Raw genomic sequence first — 22,957 nt, 5'->3', positions numbered from 1 at the left:
TCCTTTTATAATTCTATATGTTTCTATAAGATCCCCCCAATTATTGATTGGGGACGATCAGCCATGATCACAATGAATGGCGGCGCTGGCTCGAAGGGCCGAATGGCCTCCTCCTGCACCTATGTTCTATGTTTCTATGAGGTTGGAGGAGGTGCAGGTGAACCTCTGCCGCTGGCGTGGTACACAGCTTTGCCACTGAATGAGGAAGAGTCAATGCCAATCTGGCAACTGGGCGTGGACCTGACCGCAAGGCCTCTAATTTGAGATGATCCATATAATCGTTCAACAAAAAAAGCAAAGTGTTTCCTCCCCACTCCGACTCCGACTCGGGGTAAAGGGTTCCAGATGTGAACTGAGTCAAAATAGATAGCTGGTGTAAATTTGGCATCTCAATTAGAGTGAGTGACCTTTTACCCACACAAAAGAATGTGCGGCATGCAGACACATGGGCCTAGACTTCAACAAGACAGATTCAGATTCAGATTCAACTTTAATTGTCATTGTCAGTGTACAGCACATAGACAACGAAATGCATTTAGCATCTCCCTGGAAGAGCGACATAGACTACATTCTATCGCTGTCCCGACCCCACCCGACTTTAGTCTGAAAAAGGGTCTCGACCCGAAACGTCGCCCATTCCTTCTTACTTACTTACTTACAAAATTCTTAAGGGGTTGGACAGGCTAGATGCAGGAAGATTGTTCCCGATGTTAGGGAAGTCCAGGACAAGGGGTCACAGCTTAAGGATAAAGGGGAAATCCTTTAAAACCGAGATGAGAAGAACTTTTTTCACGCAGAGAGTGGTGAATCTCTGGAACTCTCTGCCACAGAGGGTAGTTGAGGCCAGTTCATTGGCTATATTTAATAGGGAGTTAGATGTGGCCCTTGTGGCTAAGGGGATCAGGGGGTATGGAGAGAAGGCAGGTACGGGATACTGAGTTGGATGATCAGCCATGATCATATTGAATGGCGGTGCAGGCTCGAAGGGCCGAATGGCCTACTCCTGCACCTAATTTCTATGTTTCTATGTTTTTCTCTCCAGAGATGCTGCCTGTCCCGCTGAGTTACTCCAGCATTTTGGTGTCTGTCTACCAGGGTCGCCAACTATCCCGTATTAGCCGGGACATCCCGTATATTGGGCTAAATTGGTTTGTCCCGTACGGGACCGCCCTTGTCCCGTATATGACCGCTGCTTCTCGGGTCGGACCCCGCCTTACCCGTCCCGACGTAGTGCAGCCCGTGGAGTGCAGCAGCAGCGCCTCGCCCGTGGCCCCGTCGGGACTGTCATATGCTGAGAGAATGGAGCGGCTGGGCTTGTACACTCTGGAGTTTAGAAGGATGAGCGGGGATCTCATTGAAACATGTAAGATTATTAAGGTAGACAAAAATGCTTCGGACCTTCGCTGACCGCCGACACCACCACCGGCCGATCGTCGGTTCGCGTGTGTGACGGGGCGCCAGACTGTCCCGTATTTTGAGCGTCTGTCCCTTATTTGGGAGAAAGTGAGAAAGTTGGTGACCCTACGCCCATCCCTGACCGTCACTCCGTCGCTCGTTGCCGTTTTTACTCCGGCACTTTGTGACCGCCCCCGTTACTCCCCTCCAGATCGGCGTGCTGCAGTACGCGGAGACGGTCGTCCACGAGTTCCACCTCGGCCAACACAAGACGGCGCGGGCCGTGATCGCAGCCGCCAAGAACATCAGCCGCCAGGGCGGTCGGGAGACCAAGACCGCAATGGCCATCAGAGCCGCCTGGTAAATGTCCCCCGACTTCCTTACTCGGTCTAGTTTCATAGCAAGAGGATTTGAGTATAGGAGCAGGGAGGTTCTACTGCAGTTGTACAGGGTCTTGGTGAGACCACACCTGGAGTATTGCGTACAGTTTTGGTCTCCAAATCTGAGGAAGGACAAATTCAAGTGAGTTTATTGTCATGTGTCCCTGTATAGGACAATGAAATTCTTGCTTTGCTTCAGCACAACAGAACATAGTAGGCATTTACTACAAAACAGATCAGTGTGTCCATATACTGTGATATAAATATGTACACCAAATCTGAGGAAGGACATTATTGCCATAGAGGGAGTGCAGAGATGGTTCACCAGACTGATTCCTGGGATGGCGGGACTGTCTTATGAAGAAAGACTGGATAGACTTGGTTTATACTCTCTAGAATTTAGGAGATTGAGAGGGGATCTTATGGAAACTTACAAAATTCTTAAGGGGTTGGACAGGCTAGATGCAGGAAGATTGTTCCCGATGTTGGGGAAGTCCAGGACAAGGGGTCACAGCTTAAGGATAAGGGGGAAGTCCTTTAAAACCGAGATGAGGAGAACTTTTTTCACACAGAGAGTGGTGAATCTCTGGAACTCTCTGCCACAGAGGGTAGTCGAGGCCAGTTCATTGGCTATATTTAAGAGGGAGTTAGATGTGGCCCTTGTGGCTAAGGGGATCAGGGGGTATGGAGAGAAGGCAGGTACGGGATACTGAGTTGGATGATCAGCCATGATCATATTGAATGGCGGTGCAGGCTCGAAGGGCTGAATGGCCTCTACTCCTGCACCTAATTTCTATGTTTCTATGTTCTATGTTTCTAGTTTAGAGATACAGCGCGGAAAACAGGCCCCGCGCATCAACGCTATCCCACACACACTAGCGGACATTTTGTACGTTTAATACCAAAGCCATTCACCTACAAACCCGCACGTCTTTGCAGTGTGCGGGAGGAAACTCGGAGAAGATCTCGGAGAAAACCAACGCAGGTCACGGGAAGAACGTGCTAACTCCGTACAGACAGCGCCCGTGGTCGGGATGGAACCCGGGTCCCCGGCGCTGCAATCGCTGTAAGGCGGCATCTCTACCGCTGCGCCACCACCGTGACCACCCTTAGTCAGAGGGGGTCGAATCTGTGGAACTCTTTACCACATGGCAAAGACGGCACAGCGGGTAGAGCTGCTGCCTTATCAGCGCCAGTGTTGCAGGTTCGATCCCGGCTACGGCACGGAGTCTGTACGTTCTCCCCGTGACCTGCGGGGGTTTTTCTCCGAGATCTTCAGCTTCCTCCCACACTCCAAAGACGTGCAGGTTTGTAGGTTAATTGGCTTGTTATGAATGTAAATTGTCTCTCGAGTGTGTGTAGGATGGTGTTAGTGTGCGGGAAGATCGCTGGCCGATGCCGACTCGATGGCCTGCGTGCGTTTGTGCATGTGTGTGTGTGTGTGCGTTTGTACGTATTCATATCTATATGTACAGTCTGTCTATAAAATGCGTGTGGGAAGGAACTGGTTTAAACCGAAGATAGACACAAAATGCTGGAGTAACTCAGCGGGACAGGCAGCATCTTTGGTGAGAATGAACGGGCGTTGTTTCGGGTCGAGGCCCTTCGTCAAACTGATGTCAGGGGAGGGGGCGGGACAGAGATAGAATGAAGTCGGAGACAGTCAGACTGGTGGGAGAACTGGGAAGGGGAGGGGATGGAGAGAGGGGGAAAGCAAGGGCTACTTGAAGTTGGAGAAGTCAATGTTCGTACCGCTGGGGTGTAAACTACCCAAGCGAAATATGAGGTGCTGTAGAGCAGGGAGGTTCTACTGCAGTTGTACAGGGTCTTGGTGAGACCACACCTGGAGTATTGCGTACAGTTTTGGTCTCCAAATCTGAGGAAGGACATTATTGCCATAGAGGGAGTACAGAGAAGGTTCACCAGACTGATTCCTGGGATGTCAGGACTGTCTTATGAAGAAAGACTAGACAGACTTGGTTTATACTCTCTAGAATTTAGGAGATTGAGGGGGGATCTTATAGAAACTTACAAAATTCTTAAGGGGTTGGGCAGGCTAGATGCAGGAAGATTGTTCCCGATGTTGGGGAAGTCCAGGACAAGGGGTCACAGCTTAAGGATAAGGGGGGAAATCCTTTAAAACCGAGATGAGAAGAACTTTTTTCACACAGAGAGTGGTGAATCTCTGGAACTCTCTGCCACAGAGGGTAGTTGAGGCCACAGTTCATTGGCTATATTTAAGAGGGAGTTAGATGTGGCCCTTGTGGCTAAGGGGATCAGGGGGTATGGAGAGAAGGCAGGTACGGGATACTGAGTTGGATGATCAGCCATGATCATATTGAATGGCGGTGCAGGCTCGAAGGGCCGAATGGCCTCTACTCCTGCACCTAATTTCTATATTTCTATGTTTCTACTCCTGCACCGAATTTCTATGTTTCTATGTTTCTAATTTGCGCTGGGCCTCACTCTGACAGTTGAGGAGGCCCAGGACCGAAAGGTCACAGTGTGGGAATGGGAGGGGGAGTTGAAGTGCTGAGCCACCAGGAGATCAGGTAGGTTTCGGCGGACTGAGGGGCAGAGGGGAGGCGTTGGGCGAACCAATCGCCGAGCCCGCGCTCGGTCTCGCAGCCGTAGAGCAGTTGGCACCTGGAACAGCTGGATGCGATAGATGGGGTTGGAGGAGGTGATGACTTTGATCAGTTGAAGGGGTCGAAGAGCTCCTGGAGCGGGGCCTGACATCACCGCCCCGCGCGGCTTGGAATGGCCGCGGGACTCTGCGAGCACACGCCGGAGGCTCTAACACCAAGACCCGGTGTGCGACCTCGCACCACCCGGCGTGGCTTTAATGGCCGCGGGACAATCGCCATCGCCAGCCGGGGGCTTTGACTTTGACTCTGACTCTGACATCGGGGGGGGGGGGGGGGGGGAGAGTGCAGTTGAGAGATAAGTTTTTTGGCCTTCCATCACAGCGATGTGATGGATGTTTATGTAAATTATGTTGTGTCTTGGGTCTATTTGTTTGTAATGTATGGCTGCAGAAACGGCATTTCGTTTGGACCTCAAGGGGTCCAAATGACAATTAAATGTATCTTGTATCTCTTGTATCTTGAACGTTGCCCCTTTTTGTCTTCAAGCTCGGACGCCTTCAGCCGGGAGCGGGGGGGTCGGGAGGGGGCGTCGAAGGTCATGGTGGTGGTGACGGACGGGGAGTCCCACGACGGCCTGCACCTGCGCGAATCCCTGGCCGAGTGCGAGAAGCGGAACATCAGCCGCTACGCCATCGCGGTAAGTCACCGAACCAACTCTCGAACCGTCATAAGGTCTAGAATTAGGCCATTCGGCCCATCACGTCTACTCCGCCATTCAATCACGGCCGATCTATCTCCCCCTCCTAACCCCATTCTCTCATCACAATTCAATGGGTTTACAAAGCTCTGATCTCCACGGCTATTTCCGCGAATATCTTTCCGCGTCTTGTCCGAATCCTTCAGATCCTTCCACAGTGTGGCAAATGCATAGCACAGGATCATAAGATAGGCGTAGAACTAGGCCCACTCGGCCCATCAAGTCTACTCCGCCATTCAATCATGGCTGATCTATCTCTCCCCGTTCTCCTGCCTTATCCCCATAACCCCTGACACCTGTAATAATCAAGAATCTATCTACCTCTGCCTTAAAAAATATCCACTGACTTGTGGCCTCCACAGCCTCCTGGAGCAAAGAGGTCCTTCTGCAGTTGTACAGGGCCCTATTGAGACCACACCTGGAGGATTGTGTACAGGATCAGTATCAGTCACTAGGTTAATTCCCGGGATGGCGGGACTGTTGGGAAAAGGGGAAGTACATCGGGATCTGGGGGTCCTTGTTCATCAGTCTATGAAAGTAAGCATGCAGGTACAGCAGGCGGTGAAGAAAGCGAATGGCATGTTGGCCTTCATAGCAAGAGGAGTCGAGTATAGGAGCAAAGAGGTTCTTCTGCAGTTGTACAGGGCCCTAGTGAGACCACACCTGGAGGATTGTGTGCAGTTTTGGTCCCCTAATTTGAGGAAGGACATTCTTGCTATTGAGGGAGCGCAGCGTAGGTTCACCAGGTTAATTCACGGGATGGCGGGACTGTCATATGCTGAGAGAATGGAGCAGCTGGGCTTGTACACTCTGGAGTTTAGAAGGATGAGCGGGGCATCTCATTGAAACATGTAAGATTATTAAGGTAGACAAAAATGCTCAGCGGGTGAGGCAGCATCTATGGAGCGAAGGAAATAGGCGTTTGGACACGCTAGAGGCAGGAAACATGTTCCCGATGTTGGGGGAGTCCAGAACCATGGGCCACACACATACACACAGTTTAAGAATAAGGAGAAAGCTATTTAGAACGGAGACGAGGAAACACTTTTTCTCACAGAGAGTTGTGAGTCTGTGGAATTCCCTGCCTCAGAGGGCGGTGGAGGCCGGTTCTCTGGAGAGAATTATTTCAAGAGAGAGCTAGATAGGGCTCTTAAAGATAGCGAGAGAGAGTCGGGGGATATGGGGAGAAGGCAGGAACGGGGTACTGATTGGGGATGATCACATTGAATGACGGTGCTGGCTCGAAGGGCCGAATGGCCTCCTCCTGCACCTATTGTCTATTGTCTATTGTCTATTGTATACTGTGTTCACCCCACAGGTACTGGGCCACTACATCCGGAGGCGTAAAGACACTGAGACGTTTATCAGGGAAATCAAATTCATTGCCAGCGACCCGGATGAGAAACATTTTTTCAACGTGAGCGATGAGGCAGCCCTGAACGATATTGTCGATGCGTTGGGAGACCGAATATTTGGCTTAGAAGGTAACGGCGATTTGCTTCCCTGTCTGTATGTGTTCATCTTCAATGGTGTTTTATTATTCACCTAAGCAACTCAATATAGTTTCGTCTAGAGATACAGCGCGGAAACAGGCCCTTCGGCCCACCGGGTCCGCGCCGACCAGCGATCCCCGCACGCTAACACTGTCTCACACGCACACTGACAATAGACAATAGGTGCAGGAGTAGAGGCCATTCGGCCCTTCGTGCCAGCACCGCCATTCAATGTGATCATGGCTGATCATCCCCAATCAGTCTGAAGAAGTTGATGTGGACAAGCTTTTCCCTTTGAGAATAGGGAGGATTCAAACAAGAGGACATGACTTCAGAAGTTTAGGGGTAACATGAGGGGGAACTTCTTTACTCAGAGAGTGGTAGCGGTGTGGAATGAGCTTCCAGTGGAAGTGGTGGAGGCAGGTTCATTGGTATCATTTAAAAATAAATTGGATAGGCATATGGATGAGAAGGGAATGGAGGGTTATGGTATGAGTGCAGGCAGGTGGGACTAAGGGGGAAAAAAAATTGTTCGGCACGGACTTGTAGGGCCGAGATGGCCTGTTTCCGTGCTGTAATTGTTATATGGTTATTATTATATGGTTCTAAGAAGGGTTTCGGCCTGAAACGTTGCCTATTTCCTTCGCTCCATAGATGCTGCTGGATCTGCTGAGTTTCTCCAGCATTTTTGTGTATCCCCAATCAGTACCCCGTTCCTGCCTTCTCCCTATATCCCCCGACTCCGCTATCTTTAAGAGTCCTCTCTCTTGAAAGTATCCAGAGAACTGGCCTCTGAGGCAGACAATTCCACAGACTCACCACTCTCTGTGAGAAAAAGTGTTTCTCGATGTTCACGTTAAAATGTGTTTTTGAAGTGATCTGTTGCTTCTAATTGTATGCCTGACCTGGCAAATGAAATTCCTTGTATGTTGCAAAAACATACTTGCCAAATAATGTGTGATTCTGATTCTGATTCTGATAAAAGCTCTCCTCTCTTTCCCCCCCCCTTTTTCTTGCTTGTTCAGGTATGATTTATCACAACGAAAGCTCGTTCGAACTGGAAATGTCGCAGGCAGGATTTTCCGCACATGTTCTGGAGGTAAGCCTTAACCCAAGCGGAATTTAAGTGTGTGGGTGACGTTTTGGGTCGGGTCGGGACCCTTGTTTAGAGGAGTGTGGGGGGGAGGGTAGAAAGCTGGAAGAGATAAGAGGCAGGACATAGCCTGGCAGATAATAAGTTGAAGATAGACACAAAATGTTTCTATAAGATCCCCTCTCAATCTTCTAAATTCTAGCAAGTACAAACCAAGTCTATCCAGTCTTTCTTCATATGAAAGTCCTGACATCCCAGGAATCAGTCTGGTGAACCTTCTCTGTACTGCCTCTATGGCAAGAATGTCCTTCCTATAAGATATCCTCACATCCTTCTAAATTCTAAATATACAAGCCCAGCCGCTCCATTCTCTCAGCATATGACAGTCCCGCCATCCCGGGAATTAACCTTGTAAACCTATGCTGCACTCCCTCAATAGCAAGAATGTCCTTCCTCAAATTAGGGGACCAAAACTGCACACAATACTCCAGGTGTGGTCTCAATAGGGCCCTGTACAACTGCAGAAGGACCTCTTTGCTCCAAGAAGGAACTGCAGATGCTGGTTTGAACCGAAGACAGACACAAAAAGCTTGAGTAACTCAGCGGGACGGGCAGCATCTCTGGAGAGAAGGAACGGGCGACGTTTCGGGTGGGGAGTTCAGAAGAATGAGAGGGGGGCATCATTGAAACGTACAGAATAGTGAAATAGAGTGGATGTGGAGAGGATGTTTCCACTAGTGGGAGAGTCTAGGACCAGAGGGCATTAAAGGACGATCTTTTAGGAAGGAGATGAGGAGGAATTTCTTTAGTCAGAGGGTGGTGAATCTGTGGGATTCTTTGCCACAGACGGCGGTGGAGGCCACAAGTCAGTGGATGTTTTTAAGACAGAGAAAAATAGATTCTTGATTATTATTAAGGGGGTCAGAGATTATGGGGAGAAGGCAGGAAAATGGGGTGAGGAGGGAGAGATAGATCGGCCGTGATTCCTCAAATTAGGCGACCAAAACTGCACACAGTCGCGAAATCCGTTGCAGTCTCGTTAAAAACTGGGTGAAAAGCCAATAGCCCTGAACTCAAGACGACTAAGTATTGCAACACAAGCCCTCGATTTCCTCCTCTGGCATCTCTCCATCGGAGCGCGAGGCAGCCAAGAGCACGTGGATTCCAAACATTGATTGCTAAATAAGATTCATATTCATCAAGGACTGGCTTATTGAATTCTCACCTGGACCGGCCCCAGTGCAGGGACTCCTGCAGTGCGCCCAGTCTCAAAGCAGTCTGATTCGGAGGGGAAAATGAATTTGAATAATATATATATATTTTTTTTTAAAGATGACGTGTTGCTTTAGGAAGTTGCAGGTTTTAAAGAATCAGAAAATTTAGTTTAAGAAAGAATTCTGTAAAAATCAAAGGACGACACAAAATGCTGGAGAAACTCAGCGAGTGGGGTTAAAGATAGCGGAGTCAGGGGATATGGGGAGAAGGCAGGAACGGGGTACTGATTGGGGATGATTTGTTCATGAGTGTATTATTTATTCATGTGTGTATATATTTATATCACGCTATATGGACCCACTGATCTGTTTTGTAGTAAATGCCTACTATGTTCTGCGTGCTGAAGCAAAGCAAGAATTTCATTGTCCTATACAGGGACACATGACAATAAACTCACTTGAATTTGAACTTGATCAACCATGATCATAGAAACATAGAAATATAGAAAGTAGGTGCAGGAGGAGGCCATTCGGCCCTTCGAGCCAGCACCGCCATTCATTGTGATCATGGCTGATCGTCCCCAATCAATAACCCGTGCCTGCCTTCTCCCCATATCCCTTGACTCCACTAGCCCCTAGAGCTCTATCTAACTCTCTTCATAGCAAAAGGATTTGAGTATAGGAGCAGGGAGGTTCTACTGCAGTTGTACAGGGTCCTGGTGAGACCACACCTGGAGTATTGCATACAGTTTTGGTCCCCTAATCTGAGGAAGGACATTCTTGCTATTGAGGGAGTGCAGCGTAGGTTTACAAGGTTAATTCCCGGGATGGCGGGACTGTCATATGCTGAGAGAATGGAGCGGCTGGGCTTGTATATTTAGAATTTAGAAGGATGTGAGGATATCTTATAGACAATAGGTGCAGAAGTAGGCCATTCGCCCCTTCGAGCCAGCACCGCCATTCAATGTGATCATGGTTGATCGTCCCCAATCAGTACCCCGTTCCTGCCTTCTCCCCATATCTCCTGACTCCGCTATCTTTAAGAGCTCTATCTAGCTCTCGCTTGAAAGTACCCAGAGAACCGGCCTCCACCGCCCTCTGAGGCAGAGAATTCCACAGACTCACAACTCTCTGTGAGAAAAAGTGTTTCCTCGTCTCCGTTCTAAATGACTTACTCCTTATTCTTACAAGATATAAGATTATTAAGGTAGACAAAAATGCTGGAGAAACTCAGCGGGTGAGGCAGCATCTATGGAGCGGAGGAAATAGGCAATGTTTCGGGCCATATTAAGGGTTTGGACACGCTAGGGGCTGGAAACATGTTCCGAATGTTGGCCACAGTTTAAGAATAAGGGGTCGGCCGGTCTCATTGGCCCGAAGATAGGCTCGAAAAGCTGGAGTAACTTCGCGGGACAGGCAACATCTCTGGAGAGGAGGAATAGGTGACGTTTCTGGTTGAGACCCTTTCTTCAGACTGGTTAGGGATAAGGAAAAACGAGAGATATAGATGATGTAGAGAGATAAACAACAATGAGTGAAAGATGTGCGGAAAAGTAACGATGCTAAAAGAAACGGGCCATTGTTAGCGGTTTGTTTAAGAAGGAACTGCAGATGCTGGAAAATCAAAGGGAGACAAAAATGCTGGGGAAACTCAGCGGGTGCAGCAGCATCTATGGAGCGACGGAAATAGGTGACGTTTCGGGCCGAGACCCTTCTTCAGACTATTGTTAGTGGTTTGTTGGGTGAAAAATGTATTCCCTTTATCCTGTATCTGTACACTGTGGGTGGCTTGATTGCAATGATGTACAGGTGTAGCCCATCCGTTGACTGGAGCAGCCGGGCTTGTACACTCTAGAGTTTAGAAGGATGAGCGGGAATCTCATTGAAACATATAAGATTGTTAAGGGTTTGGACACGCTAGAGGCAGGAAACATGTTCCCGATGTTGGGGGAGTCCAGAACCAGGGGCCACAAACACACACACAGTTTAAGAATAAGGAGTAAGCCATTTAGAACGGAGACGAGGAAACACTTTTTTTCTCACAGAGAGTGGTGAGTCTGTGGAATTCTCTGCCTCAGAGGGTAGTGGAGGTCGGTTCTATGGATGCTTTCAAGAGAGAGCTATGTAGGGCTCTTAAAGATAGCGGAGTCAGGGGATATGGGGAGAAGGCAGGAACGGGGTACTGATTGGGGATGATCAGCCATGATCACATTGAATGGCGGTGCTGGCTCGAAGGGCCAAATGGCCTCTACTCCTGCACCTATTGTCTATTGTCTATTGACTGGTTAGCACGCAACAAAAGCTTTTCACTGTACCTCGGTACACGTGACTTTAAACAAAACTAGAAATACCAAAATAAAGCAGGGTATAGACTCGAAACGTCACCTATCCGCATTCTCCAAAGATGCTGCCTGTGCCGCTGAGTTACTCCAGCACTTTGTGTGCTTTTGTGTACTAACCAGCATTTGCAGTTCTTTGCTTCAATATCATTGCTGTTGTCGACCTGCTTCTGAGGAATGCGATCTGAAGTCAAATAGGCTCCGAAACGTTTGCAGAAATTTGGCTTGGGTGTCGAATAGTTGCCAGAGTGAATGATGGAATCGTGGCCCTTTGGGGAATCGAGGCGATGACGAGATCTAAAGAACAATGGCTTTGGTATTCCCAGTAATCGGAGGAAAATTCCGCTCATCTAACACAGGATGTCGGAAAAGTATGCGTAGGAAGAAACTGCAGATGCTGGTTTCAACCGAGGATAGGCGTAAAAAAAGCTGGAGTAACTCGTCGGGACAGGCAGCGTCTCTGGGGGGGAAGGGATTGGTGACGTTTCGGGTCGAGGCCCCACTTTGGGGAAAAACATTTTAGTTTAGTTTAGAGATCGAAGCGCGGAAACAGGCCCTTCGGCCCACCGGGTCCGCGCCTTCTATCGATCCCCGCTCGCTAACACTATCCTATACACACATTTGTACATTTACCAAGCCATTTAACCTTCAAACCTGCACGTCTTTGGAGTGTGGGAAGAGACAGAAGATCGCGGAGAAAACCCAGGCGGAGAACGTGCAAACTCCGTACAGACAGCACCCGTAGTCGGGTTCGAACCCGGGTCTCCGGCGCTGCATTCGCTGTGCACTCCACCGCTGCGCCACCGTGACTATCCTAAAGACTGGATAGACTTGGTTTATACTCTCTAGAATTTAGGAGATTGAGAGGGGATCTTATAGAAACTTACAAAATTCTTAAGGGGTTGGACAGGCTAGATGCAGGAAGATTGTGCCCGATGTTGGGGAAGTCCAGGACAAGGGGTCACAGCTTAAGGATAAGGGGGAAATCCTTTAAAACCGAGATGAGGAGAACTTTTTTCACACAGAGAGTGGTGAATCTCTGGAACTCTCTGCCACAGAGGGTAGTTGAGGCCAGTTCGTTGGCTATATTTAAGAGGGAGTTAGATGTGGCCCTTGTGGCCAAGGGGATCAGAGGGTATGGAGAGAAGGCAGGTACGGGATACTGAGTTGGATGATCAGCCATGATCATATTAAATGGCGGTGCAGGCTCGAAGGGCCGAATGGCCTACTCCTGCACCTAATTTCTATGTTTCTATGTTTCTAAGAGTTTTCACCCAGAGAGTTGTGAATCTGTGGAATTCTCTGCCACAGAAGGCAGTGGAGGCTGGATGTTTTCAACAGAGAGTTAGATCTAGCTCTTGGGGCTAACGGAATCAAGGGATATGGGGAGAAAGCAGGAACGAGGTACTGATTGTGGATGATCAGCCGTGACCATATTGAATGGCGATGCTGGCTCGACTTTTATATGTTTCTATAAGATCTCCTCATCCTCCTAAATTATAGAGAAGACCAGCCCATTCTTTCATCATATTTAAGAAAGAACTGCAGATGCTGGAAAGATCGAAGGTAGACAAAAATGCTGGAGAAACTCAGCGGGTGAGGCAGCATCTATGGAGCGAAGGTATAGGTGACGTTTCGGGTCGAAACGTCACCTATTCCTTCGCTCCATAGATGCTGCCTCACCCGCTGAGTTTCTCCAGCATTTTTGCCCACCTTCTTTCATCATATGACAGTCCCGCCATCCCGGGAATTAACCTGGTGAGCCTATGCTGCACTCCCTCAATAGCAAGTATGATGAGCTGGACAGTTCTGCTGTTGCATAGAAGAATTTTTGTTGTCCCATTTCAGTGCAGTAGACGCTCATGACTTAGAAACATAGAAACATGGACAATAGGTGCAGGAGGAGGCCATTCGGCCCTTCGAGCCAGCACCGCCATTCATTGTGATCATGGCTGATCGTCCCCAATCAATAACCCGTGCCTGCCTTCTCCCCATATCCCTTGACTCCACCAGCCCCTAGAGCTCTATCTAACTCTCTCTTAAATCCATCCAGTGACTTGGCCTCCACTGCCCTCTGTGGCAGGGAATTCCACAAATTCACAACTCTCTGAGTGAAAAAGTTTTTTCTCACCTCAGTCTTAAATGGCCTCCCCTTTATTCTAAGACTGTGTGTGTGGCCCCTGGTTCTGGACTCGCCCAACATTTTTCCTGCATCTAGCTCGTCCAGTCCTTTTATAATTTTAGATTCAGATTCAGATTCAATTTTAATTGTCATTGTCAGTGTACAGTACAGAGACAACGAAATGCATTTATATGATTTTATAAGATCCCCACACCCTCATCCTTCTAAACTCCAGTGAATACAAGCCTAGTCTTTTCAATCTTTCTTCATATGACGGTCCCGCCATCCCAGGGATCGACTCGTGAACCGACACTGCACTGCTTCAATCACAAGGATGTCCTTCCTCAAATTAGGAGACTCTTAAATTGAACGCGCTGTGTTTCTTCCCCTGTGCGTGTCCCAGAATGGATTACTGCTGGGCGCTGTCGGGGCGTACGACTGGAATGGAGCGGTGGTGAGACAGAGCGCTCACGGGCACGTGATCACCTCCAGAGAAGCCCTGAGCAATGAGTTCCCCAAGGCCTTGAACAACCATGCAGCCTACCTGGGTAAGTTTTGAGAGCCACCAGAGTGTAAGTGCCACGGGGAGAACGTGGCACTTCATAGCAAAAGGATTTGAGTACAGGAGCAGGGAGGTTCTACTGCAGTTGTACAGGGTCTTGGTGAGACCACACCTGGAGTATTGCGTACAGTTTTGGTCTCCTAATCTGAGGAAAGACATTCTTGCCATAGAGGATTTGAGTATAGGAGCAGGGAGGTTCCACTGCAGTTGTACAGGGTCTTGGTGAGACCACACCTGGAGTATTGCGTACAGTTTTGGTCTCCTAATCTCCCTCTATGAAGACATTCTTGCCATAGAGGGAGTACAGAGAAGGTTCACCAGACTGATTCCTGGGATGTCAGGACTTTCATATGAACAAAGACTGGATAGACTCGGCTTATACTCGCTAGAATTTAGAAGATTGAGGGGGGATCTTATAGAAACTTACAAAATTCTTAAGGGGTTGGACAGGCTAGATGCAGGAAGATTGTTCCCGATGTTGGGGAAGTCCAGAACAAGGGGTCTCACAGTTTAAGGATAAGGGGGAAATCTTTTAGGACCGAGATGAGAAAAACATTTTCCACACAGAGAGTGGTGAATCTGTGGAATTCTCTGCCACAGAGGGTAGTTGAGGCCACACAGTTCATTGGCTATATTTAAGGGGGAGTTAGATGTGGCCCTTGTGGCTAAAGGGATCAGGGGGTATGCATTTCGTTGTCTCTGTACTGTACACTGACAATGACAATTAAAATTGAATCTGAATCCGGTATGGAGAGAAGGCAGGTACAGGATACTGAGTTGGATGATCAGCCATGATCATATTGAATGGCGGTGCAGGCTCGAAGGACCGAATGGCCTCTACTCCTGCACCTATTTTCTATGTTTCTATGTAACGTGCAAACTCCGCGCTGACAGCACCCGTAGTCGGGATCGAACCCGGGTCTCTGGCACTGCAAGGCAGCAACTCTACCGCTGCACCACCATAGATAAGGTGATCTTATAGAAGTGGACACTGTATGATCATGAGAGGAATAGATAGGGGTAGACGCACAGAGCTTAAATTAGCTTCGTGCTTAGTATAGCTTAGAGGTACAGTGCGGAAACAGGCCCTTCGGCCCACTAGGTCTGCACCGACCAGCGATCCCCGCATATCCTGGATACAATTTTACACGTACACCAAGCCAATTAATCTCCAAACCTCTAAACGTCTTTGGAGTGTGGGAGGAGACCGAAGATCTCAGAGAAAACCCACGCAGGTCACGGGGAGACCGTGCAAACTCCGTACAGACAGCATCCGTAGTCGGGATAGCGAACCCGGGTCTCTGATGCTGCGAGGCAGTGACTCTAGGTGCAGTAGTAGGCCATTCGGTCCTTCGAGCCAACACCGCCACTCAATGTGATCATGGCTGATCATCCCCAATCAGTACATCGTTCCTGCCTTCTCCCCATATCCCCTGACTCCGCTATCTTTAAGAGCCCTATCTAGCTCTCTCTTGAAAGTATCCAGAGAACCGGCCTCTGAGGCAGAGAATTCCACAGACTCACAACTCTCTGTGAGAAAAAGTGTTTCCTCGTCTCTGTTCTAAATGGCTTACCCCTTATTTTTAAACTGTGTGTGGCCCCTGGTTTTGGACTCCCCCAACATCGGGAACATGTTTCCTGCCTCTAGCATGTCCAAACCCTTAACAATCTTACATGGTGAATCTCTGGAACTCTCTGCCACAGAGGGTAGTTGAGGCCAGTTCATTGGCTATATTTAAGAGGGAGTTAGATGTGGCCCTTGTGGCCAAGGGGATCAGAGGGTATGGAGAGAAGGCAGGTACGGGATACTGAGTTGGATGATCAGCCATGATCATATTGAATGGCGGTGCAGGCTCGAAGGGCCGAATGGCCTACTCCTGCACCTAATTTCTATGTTTCTATGTTTCAATGAGATGCCCTCTCATCCTTCTAAACTCCATAGTGTACAAGCCCAGCCGCTCCAGTCTCTCATCATATGACAGTCCCGCCATCCCGGGAATTAACCTTGTAAACCCACGCTGGGCTCCCTCAATAGCAAGAATGTCCTCTCTCGAATTAGGGGACCAAAACTGCACACAATACTCCAAAATCGAGTAATTTAATAAATCTGGAATTGAAATTAAAATTGTTGCTAAAAGCCATCTGGCTCACAGATGTCCTTAAGGTGTAGAAAATCTGCCGTTCTCTGATGTACAATGTGACTCCTGGCCTCAGCGATGTGGTGTTGTTTAGTTTAGAGTTACAGCCCTTAGGCCCACCAAGTCCGCACTGACCAGCGATCTGCCTGCACACTAGCACTATCCTATACACACTTTTTACACTTTGACAATTTACACTTACACAAAGTCAATTAACCTACAAACCTGCACGTCTTTGGAGTGTGGGAGGAAACATGGAAACATAGAAAATAGGTGCAGGAGTAGGCCATTCGGCCCTTCGAGCCTGCACCATTCGCCATTCAATATGATCATGGCTGATCATCCAAATCAGTATCCCATCCCTGCCTTCTCTCCATACCCCCTGATCCCTTTAGCCACAAGGGCCACATCGAACTCCCTCTTAAATATAGCCAATGAACTGTGGCCTCAACTACCTTCTGTGGCAGAGAATTCCACAGATTCACCACTCGCTGTGTGAAAAATGTTTTCCTCATCTCGGTCCTAAAAGATTTCCCCCTTATCCTTAAACTGTGACCCCCTTGTTCTGGACTTCCCCAACATCGGGAACAATCTTCCTGCATCTGCCGAAGATCTCGGAGAAAACCCACGCAGGTCACGGGCAGAACGTGCAAACTCCGTACAGACAGCACCCGGGTCTCTGGCGCTGTGAGGCAGCAACTCTACCTTTTCAAGAAAGAGTTCGATTTAGCTCTTTGGGCTAACGGAATTAAGGGATATGGGGAAAAAGCTGGAACGGGGTACTGATTGTGGATGATCAGTCGTGATCATGTTGAATGGCGGTGCTGGCTCGAAGGGCCGAATGGCCGACTCCTGCACCTATTGTCTATGTTTCTACTGCTACATCACCAGGTCGCCAAACGTTCCCTAGTGTGTGTGTAGGATAGGGGTTGATCACTAGTCGGCACGGACTTGATGGGCTGAAGGGCCAGTTTGCACGCTGGATCTCAAAAAGTCTAAAGTCAAGTAAAGTGACTCAGAGAAAAATCCAACGCAGAGAACGTGCAAACTCCGCGCAGACAGCAGGCATGGTCGGGATCGAACCCTGTAATTTCTAAGGCAGAGATCGATAGATTCTTGATTAGTGTGGGTGTCAGGAGAAGGCAGGAGAATGGGGTTAGGAGGGAGAGATAGATCAGCCACGAAATGAATGGCGGAGTAGACATGATGGGCCGAATGGCCTAATTCTACTCCGATCGCTTACGACCTTTTCCCTCTGACTTTGTCCTCCCCCTACGTCCAGGCTACACAGTGTCGTCGCTGAAACAGAGGAACGGACAGAGTGTCTATGTGGCGGGAGCGCCCAGATACAAGCACAAAGGCAAGGTCATCCTCTTCAACATGGACACAACGGGGAACGTGACCATTCATCAGTCCCTGGTCGGGGAACAGGTACGGGGCCCAGACTGCCCACCCCTGCATATTTTACATACACGGAAAACATGGTAACCATATAACATATAACCATATAACAATTACAGCACGGAAACAGGCCATCTCGGCCCTACAAGTCCGTGCCGAACAACTTTTTTTCCCCTTAGTCCCACCTGCCTGCACTCATACCATAACCCTCCATTCCCTTCTCATCCATATGCCTATCCAATTTATTTTTAAATGATACCAAATAACCTGCCTCCACCACTTCCACTGGAAGCTCATTCCACACCGCTACCACTCTCTGAGTAAAGAAGTTCCCCCTCATGTTACCCCTAAACTTCTGTCCCTTAATTCTGAAGTCATGTCCTCTTGTTTGAATCTTCCCTACTATCAATGGGAAAAGCTTATCCACGTCAACTCTGTCTATCCCTCTCATCATTTTAAAGACCTCTATCAAGTCCCCCCTTAACCTTCTGCGCTCCAGAGAATAAAGACCTAACTTATTCAACCTATCTCTGTAACTTAGTTGTTGAAACCCAGGCAACATTCTAGTAAATCTCCTCTGCACTCTCTCTATTTTGTTGACATCCTTCCTATAATGGGGCGACCAAAATTGTACACCATACTCCAGATTTGGTCTCACCAATGCCTTGTACAATTTTAACATTACATCCCAGGTAGACAAAAGTGCTGGAGAAACTCAGCGGGTGAGGCAGCATCTATGGAGCGAAGGAAATAGACAACGTTTTGGGGCGAAACCCTTCTTTTTTTTCTTTTTTTTCTTTTTTTTTGGGAAACATGGTGCAGGACTAGGCCATTCGGCCCTTCGAGCCAGCACTGCCATTCAATACCATCATGAATGAATGAATACATTTATTGGCCAAGTATATTCACATACAAGGAATTTGCCTTGGTGCTCCGCCCGCAAGTGACAACATGACATACAGTGACAGTTACGAATGACACATAAAACATGAAACATTAATAATAAAACATTATCGATTAAACATGTGAATTGAATAAAATACCAGAGCAAAAGAGGGCTACAGATGTTTGGTTGTTGTGTAGAGCTACATGGCTGATCATCCAAACTTCCTAAAGACTAAGATGAGGAAAAAAAAATTTCACCCAGAGAGTTCTCCGCCACAGAAGGCAGTGGAGGCCAATTCACTGAATGTTTTCAAGAGAGAGTTAGATTCAGCTCTTGGGGCTAACAGTATCAAGGAATATGGGGAGAAAGCAGGAACGTGGGCACTGATTCTGGATGATGATCATATTGAATGGCGGCGCTGGCTCGAAGGGCCGAATGGCCTACTCCTGCACCTATTTCCTGCACCGATTTTGAGGTTTTGGAAAAGAACGCCCTTTGATTTTTCCATCCATCGTGTTGCAGATTGGATCGTACTTTGGAAGCGAGGTTTGCCCGGTGGACGTGGATGGTGATCAGGTGACCGACGTGCTGCTGGTCGCAGCCCCCATGTACCTTGGAGCCGGCTACAAGGAAACTGGAAAGGTCTATGTTTACACAGTGCGGGAGGTGAGTGTGGAGCGGGAACTCTCCATCGCCGCCCTCCATCGGGACTCACCGTCACCTTCTTTTCCTTTGTTTCTTTTGTTTTATTTTTTTTTTTTTTTCTTTTTCTTTTTTTGTTCTTTTTCTTTTTTTTAACTTTTTTTTTCTTTTTCTTTTTCTTTTTTTCTTACTTCCTTTTCTTCTTTTTCTTTTTCCTTTTTTCCTTCTGTTTTTTTTTTTCTTTTTTTTTTTTTTCTTTTTTTTTTTTTTTTTTCCTTTTTTTTCTTTCTTTTTTTTTTTTTTTTTTTTTTCTTTTTTTTTCTTTTTTTTTTTTTTTTTTTTTTTCTTTTTTTTTTTTTTTTTTTTTTTTTTTTTTTTTTTTTTTTTTTTTTTTTTTTTTTTTTTTTTTCTTTTTTTTTTTTTTTTTTTTTTTTTTTCTTTTTTTCCTCCTTTTTTTCCTTTTTCTTTTTTTCTTTTTTTCTTTTTCCTCTTTTTTCTTTTTTCTTTTTTTTTTTTTTTTTTTTTTTTTTTTTTTTTTTCTTTTTTCTTTTTCTTTTTCTCTTTTTTTTTTTTCTCTTTTTTCTCTTTTTTCTTTTTCTTTTTCTTCTTTTTTTCTTTTTTGTTTTTTTTCTCTTTTTTTTTCTCTTTTTTCTTTTTCTCTTTTCTCTTTTTTTATTTTTTTTTTTTCTTTTTTCTCTTTTTTCTTTTTTCTTTCTTTTCCTTTTTTTTCTCTTTTTTCTTTTTCCCTTTTTTTCTATTTTCTCTTTTTCTCTTTTTTTCTTTTCTATTTTTTTTTCTTAAGGGTTTGGACGGACTAGATGCAGGAAAAATGTTCCCCGATGTTCGGGGGAGTCCAGAACCAGGGGTCACACAGTTTAAGAATAAGGGGTCGACCATTTAGGACTGAGTTGAGGAAAAACCTTTTCACCCAGAGAGTTGTGAATCTGTGGAATTCTCTGCCACAGAAGGCAGTGGAGGCCGATTCACTGGATGTTTTCAAGAGAGAGTTACATTTAGCTCTTATGGCTAGCGGAATCAAGGAATATTGGGGAGAAGGCAGGAACGGGGTACTGATTGAGAACATTTTTATGTTTCTGTGTCCTTCTCAGCGTTCACTGCGGTTCAGCCACACCCTGGTCGCTGGGCCGAAAACGCAGGACGCCCGTTTTGGTTTCACCCTCATCTCCGTCCCCGACCTCAACTACGACACGTGGAATGACGCGGTGGTGGGTGCGCCCTTGGAGGACGGCCACCGGGGGGCGGTCTACATCTACCATGGACACAGACGCACCATCCAACCCGCCCACAAACAGGTCAGCCCGCAAGCAAGCACGGAATAGAATATCTGTAACTCAGCGGGTCGATGCACGGAGTCTCTTCCCCAGAGAAGGGGAATCGAGGATCAGAGGACAAATAACCATATAACCATTACAGCACGGAAACAGGCCATCTCGGCTCTTCTAGACCGTGCCGAACCCTTACTCTCCCCTAGTCCCGTCTACCTGCGCTCAGACCATAACCCTCCACTCCTTTCCCGTCCATATACCTATCCAATTTATTTTTAAATGACAAAATCGAACCTGCCTCCACCACTGGAAGCTCATTCCACACCGCCACCACTCTCTGAGTAAAGAAGTTCCCCCTCATGTTACCCCTAAACTTCTGTCCCTTAATTCTCAAATCATGTCCTCTTGTTTGAATCTTCCCTACTCCCAATGGAATAAGCTTATTCACGTCAACTCTGTCTATCCCTCTCATCATTTTAAAGACCTCTATCAAGGCTAGATGCTGGGTAAATGTTCCCCATGTTGGGGGGAGTCCAGAACCAGGGGTCACACACAGTTTAAGAACAAGGGGTCGGCCATTTTGAGGAAAATGGCCGACCGCTTTGAGGAAGAAATTTTGAGGATTTTTTTTTCAGCCAGAGATTTGTGAATCCGTTCGATACTGACGGCGGGTGCTGTCTATGTGGAGTTTGTATGTCGTCCTCTCTAGCAACATTAGACAGCGGCTCTCACTGGATTTGAGTATAGGAGCAGAGAGGTTCTACTGCAGTTGTACAGGGTCTTGGTGAGACCACACCTGGAGTATTGCGTACAGTTTTGGTCTCCAAATCTGAGGAAGGACATTATTGCCATAGAGGGAGTGCAGAGACGGTTCACCAGACTGATTCCTGGGATGTCAGGACTGTCTTATGAAGAAAGACTGGATAGACTGGTTTATACTCTCTAGAATTTAGAAGATTGAGAGGGGATCTTATAGAAACTTACAAAATTCTTAAGGGGTTGGACAGGCTAGATTCTTCCCGATGTTAGGGAAGTCCAGGACAAGGGGTCACAGCTTAAGGATAAAGGGGAAATCCTTTAAAACCGAGATGAGAAGAACTTTTTTCACGCAGAGAGTGGTGAATCTCTGGAACTCTCTGCCACAGAGGGTAGTTGAGGCCACAGTTCATTGGCTATATTTAAGAGGGAGTTAGATGTGGCCCTTGTGGCTAAGGGGATCAGGGGGTATGGAGAGAAGGCAGGTACGGGATACTGAGTTGGATGATCAGCCATGATCATATTGAATGGCGGTGCAGGCTCGAAGGGCCGAATGGCCTCTACTCCTGCACCTATTGTCTATGTTTCTATGTCCCCCCTTTCTTGCCCCCAGAGGATCGCAGCCTCCACGCTGGACCCCGGGCTGCGGTATTTTGGCCGCAGCGCGGACGGGCAGATGGACGTGGATGGAGACGGGCTGATCGACGTGGCGGTCGGTGCCTTCGGCAAAGCCCTGGTGTTTGGGTAAGTCACAGCATCGTGTATCGGCACCCACACTGTAAACGGCTCGAGGCTCACATAGAAAATAGGTGCAGGAGGAGGACATTCGGCCCTTCGAGCCAGCACCGCCATTCGGTGTGATCATGGCTGATCATCCCCAATCAGTACCCCGTTCCTGCCGTCTCCCCTGACTCCACTATCTTTAAGAGCCCTATCTAGCTCTCTCTTGAAAGCATCCAGAGAACCGGCCTCCACCGCCCTCGGAGACAGACTCACAACTCTCTGTGAGAAAAAGTGTCTTCTTGTCTCCATTCTAAATGGCTTACCCCTTATTCTTAAACTGTGGCCCCTGGTTCTGGACTCCCCCAACATCGGGAACATGTTTAAGAGGGAACTGCAGATGCTGTAGTATCGAAGGTTACACAGAAAAGCTGGAGAAACTCAGCGGGTGAAGTCTGAAGAAGGGTTTCGGCCCGAAACGTTGCCTATTTCCTTCGCTCCATAGATGCTGCTGCACCCGCTGAGTTTCTCCAGCTTTTCTGTGTAACCATCGGGAACATGTTTCCTGCCTCTGAGCGTGTCCAAACCCTTAACAATCTTATATGTTTCAATGAGATCCCCCTCTCATCCTTCTGAACTCTAGAGTGTACAAGCCCACAGCTGCTCCATTCTCTCAGCATATGACAGTCCCGCCAACCCGGGAATTAACCTGGTGAACCTACGCTGGGCTCCCTCAATAGCAAGAATTTCCTTCCTCAAATTAGGGGACCAAAACTGCACACAATACTCCAGGTGTGGTCTCAATAGGGCCCTGTACACTGCAGAAGGACCTCTTTGCTCCTATACTCGACTCCTCTTGTTATAAAGGCCAACATGCCATTCGCTTTCTTCATTCCTGCTGCACCTGGCATGCTTACTTTTATGGGGCGATGATGTACACAAGGGACACCAGATCCCGGTTGTATGTTCCCTTTTTACAAAAGTGACCGGCATTATTATACTCTCTCTCTCTCTATCCCCTCTTCTCCAGGATCCTCAGACGATGGTTCCAGGTGAACCGTGTAGGGGAGTTAAGCAAGCCCGCCATCAACATGTTGCAGAGGGGGGTTGCCAGGCAACGGCCGAAAGACGTCACGCGTCACCGCCACGGTGCTTCAAGCCAGGGCGAAATCGCCACCCGGGCAT

The 22,957-nt window shown here is 47.7% G+C and overlaps 1 protein-coding gene across 1 annotated transcript in view; it reads left to right on the top strand.

Moving 5' to 3' along the window:
- The window catches only part of LOC129693703 (integrin alpha-10-like), a 63,222-nt gene extending 41,224 nt beyond the window's left edge, over positions 1-21,998 (top strand). Inside the window, exons 7-15 of the mRNA XM_055630483.1 lie at positions 1,607-1,755; positions 4,910-5,060; positions 6,439-6,604; positions 7,639-7,712; positions 13,785-13,929; positions 17,364-17,512; positions 18,891-19,034; positions 20,120-20,323; positions 21,666-21,998. Of these exons, the coding sequence (XP_055486458.1) occupies positions 1,607-1,755; positions 4,910-5,060; positions 6,439-6,604; positions 7,639-7,712; positions 13,785-13,929; positions 17,364-17,512; positions 18,891-19,034; positions 20,120-20,323; positions 21,666-21,800 (1,317 nt within the window). The 3' untranslated portion in view covers positions 21,801-21,998. The remainder of the gene's footprint in view (positions 1-1,606; positions 1,756-4,909; positions 5,061-6,438; positions 6,605-7,638; positions 7,713-13,784; positions 13,930-17,363; positions 17,513-18,890; positions 19,035-20,119; positions 20,324-21,665) is intronic.
- Positions 21,999-22,957: the final 959 nt, after the last annotated feature.

The sequence above is a fragment of the Leucoraja erinacea genome, unplaced genomic scaffold, assembly GCF_028641065.1.
Source record: "Leucoraja erinacea ecotype New England unplaced genomic scaffold, Leri_hhj_1 Leri_397S, whole genome shotgun sequence".
Taxonomy (NCBI): domain Eukaryota; kingdom Metazoa; phylum Chordata; class Chondrichthyes; order Rajiformes; family Rajidae; genus Leucoraja; species Leucoraja erinaceus.
Note: the sequence above shows the minus strand (reverse complement) of the source record. Positions and strands in the feature narration are given on the sequence as shown.